Source organism: Miniopterus natalensis, chromosome 8, assembly GCF_054644295.1.
Source record: "Miniopterus natalensis isolate mMinNat1 chromosome 8, mMinNat1.hap1, whole genome shotgun sequence".
Taxonomy (NCBI): Eukaryota; Metazoa; Chordata; class Mammalia; order Chiroptera; family Miniopteridae; genus Miniopterus; species Miniopterus natalensis.
Window position 1 is genome coordinate 24,348,986 of NC_142088.1, and position 22,645 is coordinate 24,371,630.

At 38.9% G+C, this 22,645-nt stretch overlaps 1 protein-coding gene across 1 annotated transcript in view; it reads left to right on the forward strand.

Moving 5' to 3' along the window:
• Positions 1-22,645, forward strand: part of SATB2 (SATB homeobox 2) — a 169,378-nt gene that overhangs the window by 72,251 nt on the left and 74,482 nt on the right. The window contains exon 6 of the mRNA XM_016220690.2: positions 8,801-8,903. Coding sequence (XP_016076176.1) covers positions 8,801-8,903 — 103 coding nt within the window. The remainder of the gene's footprint in view (positions 1-8,800; positions 8,904-22,645) is intronic.

Below are 22,645 nucleotides of genomic sequence, written 5' to 3' on the forward strand. Positions count from 1 at the left end.
GTGATCTCGGGCAGGGCCTCCATTCTCCAAGCTTCATTAAATTCTTCTGTATATGGGATGTGATTGTGTCTACATATTTTACGTAATTCACAGGGTTGTCTTTAGGTTCAGATGAAATCGTCTTATTCCTGTAAAAAAACTTTCTCTCCCCATTTTCTGTACTTACTGCTTGCCCACCTAGTTGCCCAATCTTAAAAGCTTCTTCTCTGTCACTCTCACATTTGATCCTATGGATTCCACTACCTCCATGTCTAAAATCTTCTTCCTTTATGTCATTGACTTGTTTAGACTTTCATCACCTCTCATCTGAAATATTTTAAGTTGTCATGCATCATAGCTTTTCTCCTGCCATCTGCTTCTCCAGCCCTAATATGTGCTATTTCCTCACCTGTAAGTCTCCCTTCACTCCCCCCACCCAATCTGTGGGAATTAAGGCTCCTATAGCATAGCCAATAAGAACCATCAAGATGACACTGTCCAGCCTGATTTCCCACCTGAGCCACCTGCACCCCTCTACCTGCAACCACTTTGTGCTCCAAACACATGGAATTCATTATTTGGAACCTTTGCCACTGTTCAAACTTCATCAGAGGATTCCTGAGGTGGGAGAAACCTACCCAGTACCCTTGTACCCACAGTATTACAAGTTTAACAAAGTAGCTTCTTGCATTATTTGAAAAAAAACATGCCAAGCTTATATTCTACTCAATATATCAGTATTTTTGATATTTAAAAAAACGCCATGTAAATCACTTTACGTGTTAAATTATTAACCTCCTCCAGAGCCCATTAAACTGCCTCTTTAGGGAGATGCACTGTGTTAATCTTTGGCTCTGGCAGCCCTTGCACACAATGCTGATGCCCCTGGAGTCCTTCAGTTTGACACTTGCTTTTGCGTGTGGTTTCTCCAGCACACACTGCTCTCTTCTACCTGATGAAATCATCTCTCAGATTCCAGCTGGAAAGTCACTGCTGTGAAGTACTCTGACCTGGTTGAAGTACTTGCTTTTTCTGCTCTTAGTAGCCTTTTGTACACACCTCTGTCACAGCACTTATCACAGCCTGTTGTCAGTGTTACCTTCCTGTTCCCATCACTTGATGGATTGCCCACAATAGCAGAAGCCAATTCTTGTTTATGGTCTCAGCATTCAGCACAATGTGTATCTTCCATGTAGTTGTTGCTCTAATGTAGGAGTTCTCAACCTTGGTCTTATTAACCTTCTAGGCTGGATAAGTCTTTGCGGATGGGGTGTTCTGTGTATTGTAGGATGTCTAGCAACATCCCTGGTCTCTACCCGCTAGATGCCAGTAACATGCCACCATCTCCCCTTTCCCCAGTCCTGACAACCAAAATGTCTTTGGACATTCCCTGATGTCCTATGAGGGGAGCAAAACTGAGTTCTATCAGTTGAGAACTACTGCTCTAACATGTTTAAAGAGTTAAATATAAAAATGTTTTAGAAAGTGCTGTAAAAATGTAAAGTTTTATTAATTTTACAGTGTTCTTTGCAGCTCTAAAATGTTTTGAACTAGAAACAGTGACTATAGTCATTTGATAGGTGATGTGTAGCACATTTTTACTCAAAACAGGCTCAGTTCTGTTGTTTAGATTTGGGGGAGCTTTGATATGGGCTTCTGGTATGCTGTGTGATTATGGAACATCTGGCTCATTGGGGTAGTCCTCAGCCAGCATGGGCATGGACTGTGGACCTGTCATTAGTCCTACAGTTATTACCTTCAGACATTCCAGATTATCTACCTAAGTCACAGTGGAGACAAGCTCACTTGTTTTGTTGGTGGTTGCAATAGAAGAGATGCATACATTTTTTGAAGTTCAACCTTTGTAATGCAAAAGAGAATGCATTCTTGTTCTAAAGGTGAAATGGTAATTCAGCAGTGTATTCCACCAGCATTACTGGAGTCCCAAATAAGAGTCAGGCACTTTTCAGTGGGCTGGGGATATAGTTGTGAAGACGAGAGGCTAAGTCTTCAATCTAGGAGGAAGAGAGTGAGGCACCCAATACTGCTTACTTCAAAGGAGAAAGGTAGGCTAGCGGGCTATTTAAAATAGACTCCGCTCATGAGTAAAAGATGTCTGTTTTTAAATTGTTCCTTATTACCCCCAAACCAGGCCATATTAGATATTTTCTCACTCAAATTTGGCAGTTGCCTAAAGGAATGGTTCAGTGGCTAGTGTATACTTTCTTGAACATCCCAGTGGGCTGCAGTTCAAAAGAGCAGCCTTAGTAGCACAAGAGGAGTGGAAAGTCCATAAAAGGGCATCAATTGTAGCCGGGGCATACATATTTAAAGGAAGGGAAGTGATGATTTAGCTCTTCTCTGTCTCGTCACCTACTTGGAAAGTATAGGTTGTGTTTCTGTGTCTGTGTATTTATTTTTGATTTCACTTTTCAAAATGGACAGCCCCTTCCTTCTCCTCTGATGTCCCCCTGAGTCACCACTTCCAGCCTCTTCCTTCAGCCACAAGGTCAGCCCCAAGCAGCCTAATTTATCGCGCCTCAGGCACAGGTCTCCTTGATTAAATGGTCTTACCTCACGGTTCCAATTTGAAAACGTTATGAACACATCTTGCTGTGGCTTACTTATTCCTAATTGAGGAAGAGTTAAACAATAAAATGCAATCCCCGGGATTCGGATTCATTAAAATACGCAGAACTAACAGTATCTGCCTTGTCGACCTCATAGATTATTACGATGATCCAAATGGACTGACTAAAAAGACCATCTTGTAAACTGAAAATTGCATTGAAAGAACAAATAATTTGTGAATGAAGGTACCTTCCAATGTCCGTCTGCACCCACCCCCAACATGTTCTCTGTGACTCTAGATATGCTTTAAAAAATATTTTTTGTGGTAAAATATGCACAACAAGAAGTTTATCTTTTAAGCCCTTTTAAGCTTATAATTCAGCGTCATTAATTATATTCACAGTGTTGTGTAACCATCACCCCTGTCTGTTTCCAAACTTCTCATCACCGTAAGCAGAAGGTCTGGAACCATGAAGTTATAATTCCCCCTTCCTCTCTCCTCCACAGCCCCGGTAGCCTCTGTTCTAGTTTCTGTCTCTGTGAATTTGCTTATTTTGGTACCTCATAAAAGTAAAATCATACAATATTTGTCCTTTTGCCTTGGCCTATTTTAAGCATGTAGATATGTTTTCAAAGCTCTGTCCCATGTCCCTAGTTGAGGTTTTACTGTCAATACTTGAAGAACAAAATGACTGACTGAAGTTATGGAACCTGCGAAAACGTTACTGGGTTTCCAGTATGGTGGTGAAATAGCATTTATAGTCTTCTTTAGAAATAGACTGTACGATATTATTTCTGTCATCCCAAGCAAGCTTTGTTCATTTGGGGATCATTAAAGGACTAACTTAAATGTACAATGTGCCAAAATAATTAGGCAGCGAGAGCAGGCAGCCAGTTGGGTCAGGAGAAGAAAACAAGTTGATCGCATCTCGTCTACAGACAAGTGGATGGTAACTACTGGACCAGTCTTGTGTTAACCAGTTGCCATTTGTCTGCTTAATTTAATCTTAAATTTGTGTATGAAGTGAGAGTGTACCCTGTCTCATATTAACCAGTTACCACCTGTCCCTTTAATTTCATGCAAGGTTGTTTTAGTTTGAGGCCCAACCTCATGAACTCACGTTGAAGGACAGCTTGCAAGAATTCCTAACCAGGTTATTGAGACAACCATATGAAATGATTGCTTGGAGGGGAGAGAGCTGACATTCATCGACCCCGCATCTTATCTTAGCACTTTTCCACAGGTCCTCTTTCTGAATCCCTACAGCCCTCTGCGGCAGGTATCAATGTCCCAGTTTCACAGGCGAGGGTGCCACCCTCAGACAAGCAAGCCATTCAGCTGCTGTTTGGGAGGGAGGCTCTCAGATGCAGTCTTTTTATACCCCAAAGCCCGGAGGAAGTGTTTCTTTCCCCTAGAATGGTAAAAGTTTTCAGTTCTGATAGGAGAGTCAGAAATGGGGATAGAAAGGGATAGTGGAAGGCTGCCAAGTGACATTAAATGAATTTTTATGGCAAAGTAATTCCTCCAAATCAGGTTTTTGTCTTTAGGATACTTAATTGAAGTATCATTATAACCTCATGTTCATTGTGTTATTTAGCACATCACAGAGCAGAATGAAGAAGCCAAAGATGAGCAAAGAGCACTGTGTTCTGTATCCCCGGCGCCACGCCCTCCACGCAAACGTGGACCAAGACACGGGAGGTGCTCCTCTCCCCCCCTCCCCCGCGCGCTCCTTGCTAAACAGGACATTTTCACTGGCAGAATGTCTATCCATTCACTTTGGCTTTAAATGTTCTTTTTTTACAGCAACTGTGTTATGTGTCTGCAGGTTGGCTACTCTTAGTATAATGTCCCTGTTCAAACAAATCTCACTGAGCCAAGGGGAAGGCAGCGAAGAATATCCAATTATTGTAGGTTTCTTTTTTGGGGAGGGAAAGGAGATACTCAGATCTCTGTCTAAGTGTACTATACAAATCATTTTAATTCATATTTATTGTTTTGCTTTTCCTATTAAATTTTAAATTGCCTTTAGATTCCTTAGTTTCCTCTGATTCTAAACTTAATTAACTTATAGAAGGGACCTGAGGTCACTCCGTTGTTTTATTTTTTGTCACCTTTTTTCTTGCTTTGTCTAAAGAGTTGGTTGCAGTATCCAGTACTGAGCATGTGCTAGCAGGTGAAGGTGATGGTGAATACTTCCTTCCTTTCATTAATTAGTTTCCCTTCTTAAGAGACCCGTGAAATAGTGTGGCCTGGTAGTAGTGTCTCTTTGTGGCACTTTCCATCACTTTTTGACTTTGGACAAGATACTTCATTCTGAGCTTCTGGGCCCTCAATTTGAAAATTAGAACCATACTTACAATCACAGGTGACATCTATTATCTGGGCTAGTAAAAAACAAACAAGTAAGTTTAAAATTTGCCTGAGGAACCTAAAAGAACATTTCTTTTTAGATAATGCAATCTACTTAGCTCTAATAAGTACTAATAACAGTATTATAATATCCTCTTACAGTTTGGATTAGAGCAAATTCAGATGAGCTAGTAAACTTTGGAGTAGCTAATTCTGTCATATTTTGATTTCTCAAATACCTTATTTTATTCAAGAAAAACTTGCAAATACAAGTGGCAAGTGATGTGTCAGAGTGACTGCAAATGAGGAAACTTCGATTTTATGGTCCCATCTACAGTCTTCATATTTAAAACCTCATGATTAATTACAAAGAAGTCTGAAACTTCCGAAACATTTATGTAGTTGGGAGGGCATGTTAAGCCTTCCTATTTATTTTAATACATAGCATTTTTTCCCCCACAAGATAGTTGTGTCCATATCACTGTCCATGTGGTGCTTGTGGCTGTGACTAAGTACCTGAAAGGGGCTGCTTTGATTTCCCATTGTGTGTCCTTCCCATTCTTTCTCAGAGCCCACACCATGCAAAGTGAAATGAACTTAGTATATGCAATGTCACTTTAACCCTCCTCAAAACAGAGTCCCTTTGTTTAAGTATTGCAGATAATAATGCACATATCTTTTGGGGTACTTGTATCAGCATTGCTTTATATGAACATGGACACTCAGGATTTGGTTTCATCCTGGGTTGAAAAAGATCCTGTTCCTTTATCAAAAAGGTATGGGGATCCTGAACATTCTGTGGTTGCTCTAGAATGATTGGAAAACATAAAAGAGCAACATAAACGACAAATTTATATACATATTTGAAAAAGCAATAAATGGAAATTAGATCTTTTTGGCAGGGTAGGAGGTGGGAGAGATTTTAATCATTACACATTCCATTTTGCAGCAACTGTATCTCATCAGGTTTAACATGCTACTGATTGTACAATGCATCCCAGTTTCAGGGACATTAAAGTATTTAAAAAATGTGGCTGTAGCATGGATGAAATGTGGTAAATACAGATTCTCTGTGTCCGGGACCTCTGGAGACCATTATTCCTTGTGGAGTAAAGGTCAGCACATGCTGTGTCTGTGTTAGCCCCTTTCAATTCTGTTTATAATGAATTAAGTTTTGATTTTTTAAAAATAAATTGACATTAACATTAAGATGACCTTGTAGAATGTGTCCAGAATATTCTAGCGAGGCCTAGTAATTCAGACTCAGGCTATGCGAATGTAACAGTCTAATTTAGGGTTAGGGAATGTTCATGTTTGAAACTGAAATAATAAGACATAACATGACCTTGCAGCTAAAATATCCCCAAGATGCACCTCTTCTGCTTTTAAAGCTCTCAAGTCAAATTATAAAAATTTATATAAGTAAAACTTTTGTGACTGTCAACTATGTGTAAAGAATTAATAGGAACCAGATTTGCCACAGATTTGAAGAGATCTTTCTAGCGACTAAATATTCTCATTATCTAGGAAGTTCTCTTTATTTACTATCCATAGCTCCTTGGCTCAGTTCATAGCTAAATCCTGTTTATTTTTTGTTCTGTGATCAGTAAAGATAAAGACAAATTTATAATAATCTGAGGAAGAGAACAGATCTGATTGAGTCTCCGGGTAGTCACCTCCTTTTAAAATGAGTGTGAATGTGCCTCTAGCCTAGGATCTGGCGATAGAGCCCACAGAAGCCCAGATACTCATTTCCTTGCCATCTAGATTGACACTGGCCTTGTGCCATGTCAGTGAAGATGCATCTGGAGCAAAGACGAAGTAGGAAGTTCAGGGAGTGGGGGCATGTAGATTGTTTGGGGCCAGAGTAATATGTGTTTTGAGGCCTGATCTTAGGGCCGGGAAGGGTTGAGGTACAGCTCCAGGCCGTGCTTGAGACATTTTCTAGTCTGCAGTTGGAAAGGAAACAGACACATCTGAAAGGCATTATTTGGATGACGGATGCTGGAGCTTCTGATCCCACCTTTTGCTCTGGATGTTAAATCACTTTGCAATAGAAGGTTCAGCTCTGGCTCCTGCCGTGGCTGTGCAGCCTCGCCCTTCCCAGCGGATGACATCCATACAGACAGCGCAGAGATGACAAGTGCACTTGCCGTTATTCACACACCAGTGTGGCTGCTGCATCTATTACTAGGCGCTTTCATGTTAAATTTTTCATTATTATGACATTTCAGTTTGGCATTTTAAAATTTCATCTCTGTCCCTTTTCATCTGTTACATTTCAGTGACTCAGATATCCTACATCAGAACTGTGTTAGACATGAGGGAGAGAAAAAATGAAACATAGAGTCACCGTCTTCCAGGGCCTCTCAGTCTAGGACAGAGGGAAAGCTCAGCCGGAGAGGGAACTAGCCCAGCCAGCCAGGAGGCTGCTTTACTCCTCTGTTAATAATCCGCAGAGCAGAACGCTGCCTCGGGAAGACCCGGACTCCACTGATCCTTCAAGGCAGCGGGCGAGGCCGAAAGTTCTGTGAGATCCTCAGGTGATACTGGCTCTCTGGTTCCTGGGGCTGAGTTCAGATCCTTAGATTAAAAGAGTTCTCCTTATTATCTCCCCTTGGGGAACAGAATTGTCATTTAGAGATCAGTAACCGGGGCAGGATAGCCATCTGCCATGTAGAAAGGGCCAAAGAGGTTTCTGTGAATTGAATTAGGACCCCCTCCCCCACCAGTACTGCATGCTGATTAAAAAAGGGAGACTGTGGGCTCACTGGGGGAATTGTTTTCAACGGCAGCTATGCTGGACTGTTTGCTGGCGTGTGAGCCTCCTGGTATATAACTTGCCATTACCTTGATTTATTGTTAGCCTTTTAATCTCAGCTCCTCTGTAGAAATGCCATTAGAAGTTCTAAGATTTTGCTCAACTGCTTCGTATCTAGGGGAGCTTTTTTAAAGAAAGATGAGATTCCAAGGCAGGATATAAAACCTTACGTAGGTCATATGGATCTCTTGAATTGTTTATGTCCATTTGTTTTTAGACAGAACTTGTGGCAATAAAATCTGTTTATAAAACATACGCATGTACTATCACAGTCATTCAGGTATCAGTTAACATCTGCCACAAATGCTGGTCCAGACAGGCCATATTGACTGAAAACATCTCTGTAGAAAATTCAATTCAAGGTGTGTGATCATAATTTTAATTTTTCAGTGGTAAATCAGGTTATGCTCCCCTTCTCTTTACTTTCTTCCCAAATTGCAAACAAGTCAGCTGAGGAGGAAGAGAGGAGGGGCTAGAAGAAATCAAGCACGGAAGCACTCAGGAAGTTGGAGCTTTGATTCATTTTTGGTTGAAACACAGCACAAGCGTTAGGCTTAGTTTCCCCTGCTCTAAAATAGCACTGCTAATTTTTTCATTTGGTGAATTTTCACACAAGTGCTAATCACACGTTTCTATAAATTATATTAATTTAACTTATTTCCCTAAATGTTGTTCTGCAGTGAGTGGCACGGATGTTCCCTGATTCTTGGCTCTCTGAGCTTGTTGCAATTGGAAAGGGAACAGAAACATCTGAAAGGCATTATTTGGATGACGGGTGCTGGAGTGTCTGAGCTCACCTTTTGCTCTGGTTCCCAAATCACAACTGTTCTTTCCCTGGGCATCTGACGTGCATGTCCTGCCCCTCTATCTTTGACACTGTCCCTGTCACCACACAAGTATAAGTTAAAGCGATAGTTCATTTAGGTAATCATAATGTTTAATAGTTCAGGTTGCAGGAAGGTGATGCCTTCAGATTTAAAAGACAAAGGAGATTGGTGTGGGCTACAGTGTGCCCTTTCTTGTCCCTGAAAAGGAGTACTCATATTTATGAAAAATACCTGTTTTTTTCTTTATAGAGTATGATTTCATCCATTGTAAATAGCACATATTATGCCAACGTGTCAGCGACTAAGTGCCAGGAGTTCGGGCGATGGTATAAGAAGTACAAGAAGATTAAAGGTAAGCTTTTTATTTTTAAAGCCCATTTTCAGTTTCTTAGGGCAATGAGTTGTTGAGGCTCTAGAATTTATGCTAATTTTAGGTATAATTTTTAAATAAAAATTTTATATAATTTTTAATAAAGACGTGATTCTTAATATTTTCATCAAGAGATCCAAATTGGCTTCCTTAAAACTAAGATGATGCTGGAACTAAAAGTAAAATTCTTAGCATAATATATGAAGTTTGCAGTTTTCACAGGAGATGCTTGTGGAGGTGGAGAGCCTTCAAAATATTTTGAAGTGCTTTATTTCACATAGGCGTGTTTATTTAAAAAGTTAATCAATGAATCATTTCCACTAATATACTAATGGAGTTTTAAAAGCCGTCATTCTAGGTTAAATCAGCACTTATAGTTTAAGTACCAATTACATATTAGAAGGACTGTTTTCTCAGGAAATCTTGGGTCAGAAATGGAGTTTTGCTGTTGTGTTTATTTGGAGACAATTCTAGAGCAGTGGTCAAAGCAAAGGGAGTGTGTTCAAATGTCTTTCTTCCATTTACTAGCTGCGTGAACTCGAACAAATTATTTAACTTCACCAAGACTCAGTCTCCTTATCTGAAAATTATCTAAGTTGCTGGCTAGCTATGACTAGTAGTATTAACTAAATAAGTTAATACTAGCACAAAGCATCTCTTAGTAGCTATCATATTCTAACAATAGTAGTAGTTGTACTAGTAGTGATGTCTTATATATGGAATTATGTCTTACCCTGAATATACAATTCTCTTATATAATAAATGTCCTGCGATTTAGACCATCCAGTCCTTTAAATATATTTGTGATATTTTGCCTTTGCAAATATGTCAGTGTTGGAAAAATTATGTTCTTCTAACCTCAGTTCAAGTGCTGTTCAATTCAAATGCTACCAGCCTCTGAGAGGACTGGGGGAATTTTGGGTAACATAATAGGTTGAAGTTGGCAGGTATTTCAGTCCATATTTTGTATGTTTATGACATCATTCATCATGTTTCATTATAGGTTCTCATAGCCCCCATCTGAGGGTCCTGTGACATTTATGGTGGGTAGGTAGGTAAAAGTAGAGGGTGGATTTATTTTACTACCAGCAGGCTTCCTCTCCGGACTCAGTGTGGGAGGAATGCTTGTCGGCAGTTGAGTGTTTGGGAGCTTGCTTACAAAGTTGCCTTCTGAGAAAAGGAGTTGCACATGCATTGGTGGCACATTTCTGATTACAGAGGAATGAGAGCATTTTATGCTAAATATACAATTTATAAAGAAAGTCAAGATGTTGAACTACTCAGGAGAAATTAAATTCACTGAAGATTGAGTTAACATCTATTTCTTTTCAACATAGTCTAAAATTCTTAGGTCTGTCTAGATTCTGGTTTGGGCACTTGCTTTAGGGTATTATTAGTATTAACTCTTGTACAGGATACGATGAATAACTCCTATTATAAGACATGATTGTGTGGTTCAGAAGGGTTTCTTTTCTGCAAGTGTTGCCTTCAAGTTTTTCTTTTAAAATAAGATTGTTAAAGTGCTTGAACATACCCTCTTTGGCTAAAAATCAAAAGAGTCATGCAGCTTCAAGGTCATTTGTTAAATCCCATTTGCTTGCTGTTAAAGAGAAAGGAGAGTGTCCTCCTTTAGTCTGGAGTATAATTCCAGATTTGTAAAGACTGGAAACCCTTCACTCTAGTGCTTTCAGAATTGCCACTACAGAATGTGTGTGTGTCCGTGTGTATCTGTTCACACACATTAGCACTTATGGCTTCTACTCTTCTCCTTTCTTCCTTAGAAATCCAATTCTTCAAGTTCTTTTTTTTCTTCAAGATAGTAAATGCACAGTTAAATCTTTAAGTGCTGTAAAAGCAGACTGAGACCTTGATTTCAATCAGGAGGTCAAGGATCCACACACCTGAAGAGGCTGCCAGACACTGTGTACACATGCTATTCAAAGAGATGGAGCTAGTCATTCCTGTCGAGAAGTGTGTGTATGCGTGTGTGTGTATCAGTAGGAGGAGGAAAGGGAAGGTTAAGGTATGTGTGAAGTAAACACAAGCTGCCGTAAAACAGTTCAAGTGGTGTTGATTCATCAGCCAAGGGAGTGGGAGGAAAAACAAAGAATTCATGACAGGTATAATGGTGTACAGAAAATAAACACCCAGAGAAGAGTGTTTTATTAACTTTCGACCCCCAGAGGAAAGCAAGTGTTGGACCTATACGGGCACGTTTCATTTGATAGAAGCTTTATGCTATGAATAGATGTTGCTGTGGGAGTTCCTATCTAGTAGAATCCATTTCTCATGAGAAAGTAATGATTTTGTTTGTAAAATTTCTGTTTGTGTCCATCTATTTTCAAAATGAAAAAAAAAAAAAAAAGAGAGAGAAGGAAATGAGTAGTAGCAAAACCCGAATTCTACCTTAGGGCGCTTCCTGAGAGCTCGGAAGTCAGAGTTCCAGGCCCCTCCCTCGCTTTCAGCCCGGAGTTACCTGTTCACATGTGCTGGGGCTGATAGGACAGAAGAAAATCTCAAACTAACGTACTGATGTCCCAAACTAAATGCGGGCTACATTGTCAAATATGTTTCCTATTATCCGCTAATGTCTGTTTTAATAAAACAGTGGGAACTAAATGGTTGCTTCTTAATCAAAACCATGATTTCCTAAACATAAGCTATGTGATTCTGTTACAAATTGCCACATATAGATCTCCTAGGTCAAAAATTTTTTCTCTTCTCATAGAAATAAATAAACAGTAAAATAATTATATACTCTGAAAGATCAAAGTAAATATGACTAAAACCTGGCAAAAATAAAAGTCTACTGGAAGGATTAAAAAAAAAAAGATCAGATTGCAAATTCTATAGTTAATGTTTAAATAAATATGAGAAAAATGAACAATCAATAATTTGATATCATTAAAAACAGATGTAAAAACTATATACAAATGGAATTGTCTAAATTTTGAAGTAAACATTTTAATGTGCATTTTTTGAATTTGTTGTTCTTAAAACTAAACTATTTACACTTATTTTTTAAAAAGTCCTAAGTTGGTTTGGCTTTAGCATGTTAACTTTATTTTCCTCAGTGATCACAGCAAAGCACATTCTGTTTACCTTTTTTCTTTAATTTCAAAGACAATCACGGTTAACACAGACATATTTGAGTTAACATTAGTGTTAATTCAGGGTAGATGGGGAGACAGAATTTGTATACTCTGGTTTTAAGGTCCAGAACCTGCGTCCCACGAAGAAATGAAGTGGGTGGATGGGGTAGTAGGTTGTTTAGACAGAGACAGCATTTTTTTTTTTATTGCTGTTCATCTCATACTATAATTGCTTCTGGCCTACATTTTACAAAGTAGAGCTCATAAGCTCCAAAGTATAAGGAAATAAATGTACATGTTGTGTAAAAGCAAAAAAAAAAAAAAAAAAAAAAAAAAAAAAAGGCCAATATTAACAGTTGTTTAATGTGTCGGCATTTTAGTGTTCAATACAAGGATAATTCACAAGGACTTAAAAATGTTCAGGCTATTACATTGTTTTCAAGAATTCTTGGGATTTTGTGGGATTTACTGTGTCAAGTTTTCTTTCATAAGTTCTATGTATTTTAATAAAACACTTTTTTAATCTAATTCTTTTGTATTCATTACTTTTAGACAAAAACTTTCCCTGCCATTTTTATGAAATGAAGTAGAATTATGGATGCCATACACTAGAAATGATACTCTTATGGCAGTCTGCTTGTGCAGGGGATTAAATAAGAGTAAGATAGTGCCATAGCAAAGAAGGGCTCTTATATTTTAAATGTTATGTAATTAAAAGTTAATAAGTTAAAATAATTGTATATCTGAAGTGTTTTTCACCTGGCACCAAAAGCAAAGTGAACTGTTGTCTTTGGTCAGGTTGATCTCAAGTATTTAATATGTCACAAGAATTAAGGGGTCATTGAAAGTTCACATAAATACTAGTGGATATCATGAAATTATTTGTGTCATAAAATAATACCACTAGAATGAATGGACCCAACCAAACCCCATAGTTCGTTTAAAAGCAAAATTATCCCCATCACTTTCTTTTTCTCAATCATTGCTCAAGAACCCTCTGATTACTAGTTGTCTTAATTTTATTTGTTTATTTCAGCTTATTTTGCAAAATATTAAAAAGCTGGGAGAAATGAGGATTTTTAAAATCAGTGTTACTTCCCCAAGCCTGGTTTATTCTAGTAATCAGTATTTTATCTGACCCTGTCTGATCTAGTCTTGCAAGATCAAACGTCCAGGCCAGCAAGCAGACAGTAAACAAAGCCCGTGAAGGGTTTCAGTAAACACAAAGATTAGATGTTGAATGAAAATTAAACTCCTTGAACTAGTCCTCTGTACTAAAGTGGTTAAGTGGGTTGTGATTAAAAGAAATAAGTAATTATGATCATTATAGCTGAAATGATATAATGTTACCACATTTAAAGCACCTCTTGTACCCCCAAATGATTGTGTCATTTACAAAGTGGTGCCTCGGAGTTGAATAGAGAAATCAGTGTCCTCTGACCTGGTTCCATAAGGCAGCCCTGCTTAGCCGTGGTGGCATCGGTGGTCAGGACAATGCCTTTAATCAACTGCCGGGACTTCACTTCTGCCTCTGCTGTTGTTTAGCTCTGATGAAGCACAAGCAACTCACTGTTGTCTACCTAATTCTTCCGAGTTAGGAAGGCAATTTGCTTTCAGCTTTGGACCTAAATCAAGGTGTTTTGGCAAGGAAGTTTGTCTGTCCTCTGCTCATATTGTACCTTGCTTAAAGGAATGCCAACATCAAATCCTTGAATTTTATATAAACATTGGATTCCTGGAAATAGAAACAGCACTTTCACAATCAATCAGTTTTTATCTTACTGGTTGTCCAACATTTGGAAGAGCTTGTACATTTCACTGTGACAGCCACTGAGGAGCCCTGGAGATCGTCCATCAGTCACCTTGCCCGCCTGGCCTTCCTGGGAGAAGCTCGTTGGTAGTGTCGGCACCTGGAAGAATGGTGCCTGGAGGACGCCTTGCACCCTAAGTTCGGATGGGGGCTGATTCCTTACTGAGAGCTTAAGAAGCTCGTTCCAGCTATGCTGGCAGTTGCTTCTTTAGCCCGGATATGCTCATTCATAAATGTTTAAAGAAGTACAAACAATTGTTTGTCAATAAGTAGGTTGTAGATTAAAAGAAACAAACTTGCTATCTGCTCACATCTATACTATTTATAAGCCATTTTAAATATATGTTTAAAAAGAATAGAAAGGGAAAGAGGATCTGCTTTCCTAACTCCCTCCTTTCCTCATCCATCCATCCATCCATCCATCCGTCTGTCCATCCATCCGTCCATCTGTCTGTCCATCATATATACTTTCTATTTAAAAGATGTATAAGACACAGGTCCTGATTTTAAAAAGTCAAATTCTATATAAAATAATTGATAATATAATACATGTTTTGTCATTTAAAAATAAATTCGAGCATTTGCTTTACATACCTGGCAGGATTCTAAGTGGGGGCCATTACTTAGTCCCTTCTTGCAAGAAAATTACAGTCACAATTAAATAACTGATTTTAATTAAATAAGTGTTTAGTGAGTGCCTCTGCTGTAGGCCATATTCAGTGTTAGAAGCAGTGAGAGACATCCAGAAATACATAAGATGTTTTCCTACCTCTAGTTGTGTTTCCCTCAACCTAGCAGAGGAGGCAGCCCTATAAGTATACCTGGCAAATATATAGCAGTGGTATAAACCATGGAATGTTAGCACAGAGAAAGGTCCATAAATTAAATTCAGCTCACTAAGTGTCATGTTTGGAGGGGGAGAGTGGCAGCAATTTGAGAAGAAGGAACACATGATTTACACCTTAAGGACAAGTAGGGTTTTGCAAGGGAAAAAGAGAAGGAAGAATGTTTCAGGCAACTGTAAATTCATAATATAAATTCAGAGGTGCAAAGGAGCGTGGTGTGTTTAGAAAATGATGACGGTGGCCCAGAATGTCTCAAATGGCAGAGCATTTATCATGACTTCGATAGAACAGAGGCTCAGAATGGCTAAGATTTTTTGATTGGTGAAAAGAAAAGATAGAACATGGCTGGGAGTGAGCTCGATGGTGGCCTCAAACACTGGTGAGCATGCAGAAATGTTTGGGACCTGGCCATAGGGAACATCTGCGTGATAGTGATGAAAAATAAGGTTGGGGAGGTAGTGAACACACCTTGGGGAGCTCTGAAAGCCCAGTTGAGGCATTTCAAAAATCATTGAAGGTTTTTAGCAAGGAAGTGAAATTATGAAAATTATAGTTAAAAAAATTCTTCTAGAAGCATCTAAAACTGTATGATTTGAGTGTGTATGGCGGGAGGGGAGGCAGCTGGGGGGGAGAAGGGGAACTATGTACACCCTGGACGAAGTGGGTAAAATAGAATCTCCTGTGGTTATGTGTGGAAGGGAAGACAGCGAGGGAGGTGATGTTGGGCTTTGGGTGGCAGCAGTGAGAAAGAAAGAAGTGACTGATGCAATATGTCTGTGGGAAAAAGAAGGAGAAATCAGAGTAGAAGCCAAGGCTTGAGCTTAAGTGACTCTTGCTGGTTTTGACAGAAATAGGACAATATATTGGGGGGAAGATACTTTAGTGAGAGTTGGTAGGACCAGGTAGAACTATCCATCAGGCTGTTCAGATGTGGAGCCAACTGACCAAAAGACAAAACAAGAGAACAGATTTTGGAGCCAAATTGTTTCTGATGGTTAAAATGATACCAATAGACCATTCTGGAAGGAATTAGACCTGGAGGGGTTTGGAAGCTTTGAGAGAGAAAGGGTCATGGTGTAAGAAGACATAATTGGGAATGAAGTGAGGCTTCATGGAAGCCAAGATCAGTTGGGTTACTAGTGGAGAAATGTTATTAAAGGTAACAAAGGGGGGGGACGGGGACGAGATCATCGAAAGCTCTTAGCTTTGGCAAAAAGGAGCCATTCTGACTCGGGGGGCGCTCTTTGCCCGCAGTGTGAGGACAGAGGTACCGCATGACATCCAGGAAGGGAGGGAGCCGGGGAGGGAGGGCAGCGGGTGGGCTCACGGAGCTTGTAAAGCACGAGCCGCGGCCTAGGGTTCGTGGGGCGCGCCCGCCCCCCCTTCGTGCCACAGTCACAGGCGAGGGGGCTGGAGCTAGTGGGGGCCAAAGGCACTGAAGAGGGGAGAGGCGAGGAGCCAGAGCTCAAGCCGGGAAGGGGTGCACCTGAGGCCAGATGCCGGCTCTGCCTTCAAAAGAAGTAGCTACGTCAACTCAGAACCCTCCAGAAAGGAAAGGAGAGGGCTAAGGGACAGGTTCTGAAACCGGAGTGAGTGGTAAGGAAAGAGGCAGCTCATGCCACATGGTGAGGACGGGGCGATGTGATGCTCAAGCAGCGAGGGAGAGAGTGGTTGGGATGGGGCCTTGGTAGAGGAGAACCCCAGAAACAGGTTCTGGACCAGCCGTGTTTGGGAAACAATGAGAGGGAAGTAGGGAGTTGAACTGAGTGACATAGTTAAGGATTTATAGTGGTGCAGGTCTCTCTAATTCTTAGTATTTACTTACAGTGTGCTTTCGATTTCCCATAGTTTCAGATTTCCATTTGTCCTGCCCAGAAACAAAATTAAAAACTCAAAAACAATGAAGATCTGGTGGTGACTGACGAAACAGTTGTGAAATGAGAATTTTTATATGTAGAGCAGGAAATGTCCAGATTAATTAAAATCTGGTATGACTGTAGTGATGTCCTCTAATTTGGGGGGAAGCAGTTGGTTAAAATCAGAGAATTCTCTTGGTTTCTTAATCAATTGAATAAAAATGACTTGTTTTTCTTCAGACAATTTATAAAGTTAAAAGCTGTGAAAAGCACTTAAGTTTGCAGAGTACTCGAAGCTCTTAAATACAAGTGCTGTGTAAGATGCCAGGACTAACATGACAATTGCTTATGGTAGACAGGTTAGCTATTTGCCTGACTGATGATTAGGCCTGCATTTTCACTTTTGCAAGAATTTGAGATTATCTAACCTTGGAGTCCTGAACTCCCAAGGGAATGGACATGAATCTAGAATCATCAGGAATACCAGTGAGGCTGTGAGTGCTAACATTGGGCCTTTCAAGCTGTCACCTTTCTAAGTTCTATGTTCCATAGTAGTTTTGATTCTTGACTAACCCCCTACTAGACCAAAAGTTCCTTGAAAGAACATCTGGCAACTCATCCATTGTGTGATTTCCTCAAAGCCCTGTAGATATAGGACCTGGAACATTGTAGGTCCTCAGCAAATATTAATAGAATTAAAGTATATAGATCAGCTTATTTGAATATATATGCAGTTAGAACAGTTTTATTTCCACACATATTGTGAATAATGTTATTTACTATTTTATTTCTGAATTGAGAAAAAGAAAAAAGAAAATACTTGTTTGCCTAAATCATTTTACAAGTGTCCTTAGCAAATTAGTAATTGGTTAGAATCATTCTTTTTCCACTAATTAGTTATTGAGCTGAAGATTTAGTAATAGTCAATTCCATTGAAAGAGACAGTAACACCTTTATTGAGTAAAAATTAAGGTCCATTTATGTAGCCTAAGGAAAACATCCCTTTGAGGTTTTTTCCAGCTAGTTTATTGACTATTTTCCTTAAAAAAATGGCCTAAGACATTTAAGTTCTATAAAATCAGAGATAAAAGAATGAATCATGGGCTGATTGTTTCCTGGATTTTTTTTTCTTCAATAGGTTGAACAAAGAATTTATACACATAGAATGCTGTCAAAGGCAGAATGTTCCTGAACAGTAATGCTGTTTCAGAAATGTGTTTTTTTCTATCATGTGTGAATTCACCTCTGAAATGATAGTTTCAGATTAAAATAAAGAATAAAAATAAAGATATTATTACATATAAATAGCTTTATCCTACACAGAAAGTTATGGGAATGCTTGAAATGATCAGTGATTCTTCAAACTATGATAAAGCATTGTTGGAAACCAAAAGGGACGTAACGTTCAGATGCTGTTATGGGTAAAGGTTGGTAATGCTCACTTTTTCCATGGAATATAATGGAGTCCTGTGAGTTTTTATTGCCAAAAAACAGAGGTGTCCAGATTCAGGTTGCTTTATGGTAGACATAGATGTTTTTGTGGATCTTAAAATGATGGAAAAAGGAAGTTGATAATAAGGGGAAAATACACCTAAGACCAGTCTTACGGAATTATCACAATGCCGGCTGGTGCACCTCACTTATGGGGCTGGAAGCATTTTCCTTCCAAACCTTGTTTTATTAGGAGTTAACAAGTTGGCTCTGAATATCTTGCTCTAGGCAGAGGCTTTGCAAGCAAGTTCTCAACTCAGAGACAGATTCTCTTTAACAAATTTAGAGAAAAAATCTTTAGGTTCTGTAGTCCTAGAAGACTTAGCTTCACCCCCCCCCCCCCTTTTCTTTTGCCCTTCAGCCCTTTCAGATGCCTAATATTTTTTAAAATTATATTTAGTGAACTCTTCTGGTAATAGTTCTCCCTCCCCATCCAATGGTGTGGGATTTATATCTGTTATATATGGGATATTAACTTTAGCTCTTGAAGTCATGTCTGTCTCTGTTTGTATTAACAGAAAATGGTTTTTATATAACAAATTGACTTTGTACTTAGAGTTACTGACTAGGAGAGAGTAAATCACAATTATTTTCTGTGATTGGACATATTTGGTATTGGCAGATGGGATGCTATTCTGGGTTTTGGGGGGAAATTAGTGCTATATTTACATTTTAAAAAAAATTTAACTCAGTGAAAAACGGTGAACAGTAGGGTTGCTTAGTGTTAATGTGGAGTGCAGTTCAGTTCAAAGAGACAAGTCACTGTAAATATCAGGTAGAACCATATGAAGTTGCCATTTTTGCAGGTCAAAACTGTTGCTTGTCACCTATTTCATGCCGTTCAATCATATGTGAATTTCTTGTGATTTCCCAGGATTCTCAGGTTATTCCCGTGGTGTGTGAGTGTGCACACGTATTTTATTTATTGTTGGCTACTGGTTCAAAGCAGTGCTTCATATTTGCAGTTTATGACGAATGCTTGCTGAAGTTCTTTGTTGTGTGATTCATGTCTCTCATCAGTCAGGTGGGAATCCTTGTCAATGACACTCATTTTGGGACAAAACCCTTTTGGCCACAAGAAATGTAAAGAAAGGGGGATTCATGAAAAGAAATATAATTAGTGTGAATTTGTATTAGAGGACTGGAATGAATTGATAATAAATGACAAGATAGGCATCAAAAGGAGCTATGTTTTATTATCAAATAGAAAAGCATTGTAAATCATAGGCAGATGTTGCAGCCGTGTGTACCAAGCAGTTAAATCATCTGAAACAAATCTGTAGGTGGAGTTTTTTTGATGGTAATATTCAGTACTGTATCTCCAGGGGCTGACATCATTCCTAGCACACAACAGTTGATTAATAAATATTTATCATATGAATTAAAACGATAAACAAATGTGAATGATCTTATTTTATTGATTAGCTAATTCAGTTTTTGAGGAATCAGTAATTTCATCACTTTTCGGAACTGACCAGCCTTTTCAGTCTGTCACCTTAGCAAGGGTTACAGGACCTTAGTGGAAACACGAGGTTCAGCCCTCCCCATTCAGATAATCACCCATCCACCACGCCGCCTACGCATGCACAGGCCACATGCCTGCACGCATACGCGAACAGAAAGCAGGATCTATCTGTAGGAAAGTTCACTAGTCCTGACTCAAACCCTAAAATTAATAGTAATTCCATGCCCCAAGTTGGCAGTTTTACATAAGCAGTGAGGCAAAGGCTTTACGGTTCTGAAGACATGAATTTGAATTCTGATCCTTTAATAAGTTTGTGACATCTTAGTTTTCATGAACTGCTTCAATAAAGTGGCCATAGTCCCATCTAAGTTATACTATCGTTGTGAGAATTAATTGACAATAATGTGAAAAGGGGTTAGCTCAGTGCCCCAGCTACTTGCTATATATGTGGTAGGGCCTGATGTTACCTGCAGCGCCAACATGTTTTTAAAGAAGTGTATTAGCACGATATGAAAATTTCAGCACTTAAAAACATTTTTCTTTAAAGGAAACCCATTAAGAAGTACTTGTGAAACATTTAGGCTCTAAGAACTTGACTTTGAGCTATGCAGAGAAAGAGAAAAAAAGTTTTCACTGGCCTTGTGCATTGTTTATTATGCTTATAAGGCTTATATTCAATAATCCTTTTGAATTTTCCTAAATACTTATCTGCATTATTTGACTTTGAACAAATTATCTGAGTTCCGTGGTATTAAACAGGGTTACTGTGTTTAAAATTGGACACCAAGGTTTTGGGGCTAGGGGTCGGGGAGCAGGGAACTTGGGATGGAGGTTTGGAAATCCAAGGCAATGGTGTGCTCATATATCTTTTCTCTGTGCTCAAAGGTTTGGGTACCCATTTCATTCCCAACTTTTCTACCAAGAGTGCCAAAGGCAAGCCTGTGTCTTATTTTTGTAAAGTCACTTCTACAGTACTTTCTGAGTCACAGAGAAATTTTCCTTTTTTTTTTTTTTAATTCTTATATTCTTCCACCCAGGGCTTCAGGAGATATTGTTAGGGGAATGCTAGAGTGTTATAGTACCCATTCATGCTAATATGTTTGCATTTACATGAACATCTCAATGGTTTAAGGAAAAATTCATAGACCAGAAATTCTAGAAATTTCTCAGTGCAAAACCTTTTACCCAATTCATTGCTATTCACTTATTGTAACTGTGGACGGACCCCAGGGGTTATTTCCCAAAAGAATTGTGTTAAGATTTGCATTGAAACACTAGGTTCATTGTTCTGGAAAAATTTTCAATCTTTTATGCAGTATTGATAGATCAGCTTGCAAGAGGAATACTACAGCTACCACTACTGCCACTATATAAACTACTGTGTTCTTGTTGTTGTGTGGAGTTTCACAAAGAGAGATGTCTTAGGAAAGTCCTAAATTCTTACCAAGGAGTCAAAAAGCAGAAGCAAGTATTCTAAGAACGGGGGATTATTTGAAAATCCTAGCAGCACTACTCTTTAAGATGCTATTAGGTAAGTAACCTGGCAGGTTGATTCAAAACCCAGTTTACAGGTAATCTCCTGATTTTACAGGTAATCCCCAAATCACTCAGCTAGTTACAACTCAGGCCTTAAAAGTCCCAGTTTGCTCTTCTTTTCACCTATCCTATGCCATCTTGCTCTGATTGGCAGGCATCTGTGCCTGTCAAATACTTCTCCTGTTGCTGCTCATAAATCCTCAGAAAGTCACTTTAGGGCACTTAGTTACTGGAGTATATATTTTTGAAAATTATTATATTCCTTTTTTTAAGTTAGAACATATTGATATCTACTCATTCTCTGGAAAATAAAAATAAAAGCATTTGCTCTTTAAAAATACTGTAGGACACTTTCCTTTCTTCTTGTGGTTGATCTAAATGTGACATGTATACAGGTATACCTCAGAGATGCTGCAGGTTTGGTTCTAGACCACAGCAATAAAGTAAATATCACAATCAAGCAAGTCACATGCATTTTTTTTGTTTTCCTGTGCATACAAAAGTTATGTTTATATTATACTGTAGTTTCTTAAGTGTGCAATAGTATGTCTCAAAAAAACCAATGTACATATCTTTAAAAAAAAAAACTTTATTGCTAAAAATTGCTAACCATCATCTGAGCCTTCAGCAGATTGTGATCCCAGCAGTTGGGCTTAGGAGTCTCTGCTTATAATCATCATATCATACATCTTTCCCAATAGATGAAAAGATATTTACCTAAATTGCAATAAAAGGATTACCAAAAAGTGTCAGATAGGAATATAAGACAAGATATATGTGTATGTGTATATAATTGAAAATGTTCTTGCAACTATATATATGTGTGTGTATATATATATATATATATATATATATATATATATATAAAATCAGGGATTTGCAATAATTAAAATAATTACTTGGCTTCCTGGATGTACTGTAAAATTGCTTGAAATAAAATGAGATTTTTGAACCAACTGTCTTCTAATTGTGATGCAGATAAATCTCTTGGGAGGAGTGAAACCTTCCGAGGTATGAACAACCTGCCACAGCCAGCAATCATGGGCATTGAATAGCTACTGGTTATAGGGTGCTCTTGGTTAGAACATCAACTGTGAGCTTGAGAAGGCTCAGGAGGCCCTGGATTCTAATACAGGGCTATAAAGGGCTCTCTCACTTTGGAGTTAAGTGGAATCCCAGAAACTCAGAGGGTGGTTAGATAAAGGTTTCTCATTCCCTGAGGTTTTCACTGAGTCCCAGAAAGCTCAAAAGAATCAGAAAGCTCCTTCTGGAACTGTGAGTTTCTCAGAAACCTGAGCAGGTTCCAGATCTGTATTGTGTGCCTGCAAGGCTCCTGGACTGGAATTCTCCCCCAAAGGTTGGAGGAAGGGAAGGGAAGGGAAGGGGAGGGGAGGGGAGGGGAGGGGAGGGGAGGGGGAGGGGAGGGGAGGGGAGGGGAAGGGGAAGGGAAGGCTAGAAAGAAAAAAATAGTAATAATGATAACTGAATTTAGTTTTTACATGGAGCCTGGCACATTGTGATGTTCCTCTGACTTTTTAAAAAGCATTTCTATTTCACTTTCTGTCACTTAAGAGGCTAAATATTATTCTGATATTATATTTTATGAGTGGCAGCAGAAAACAATGAAAA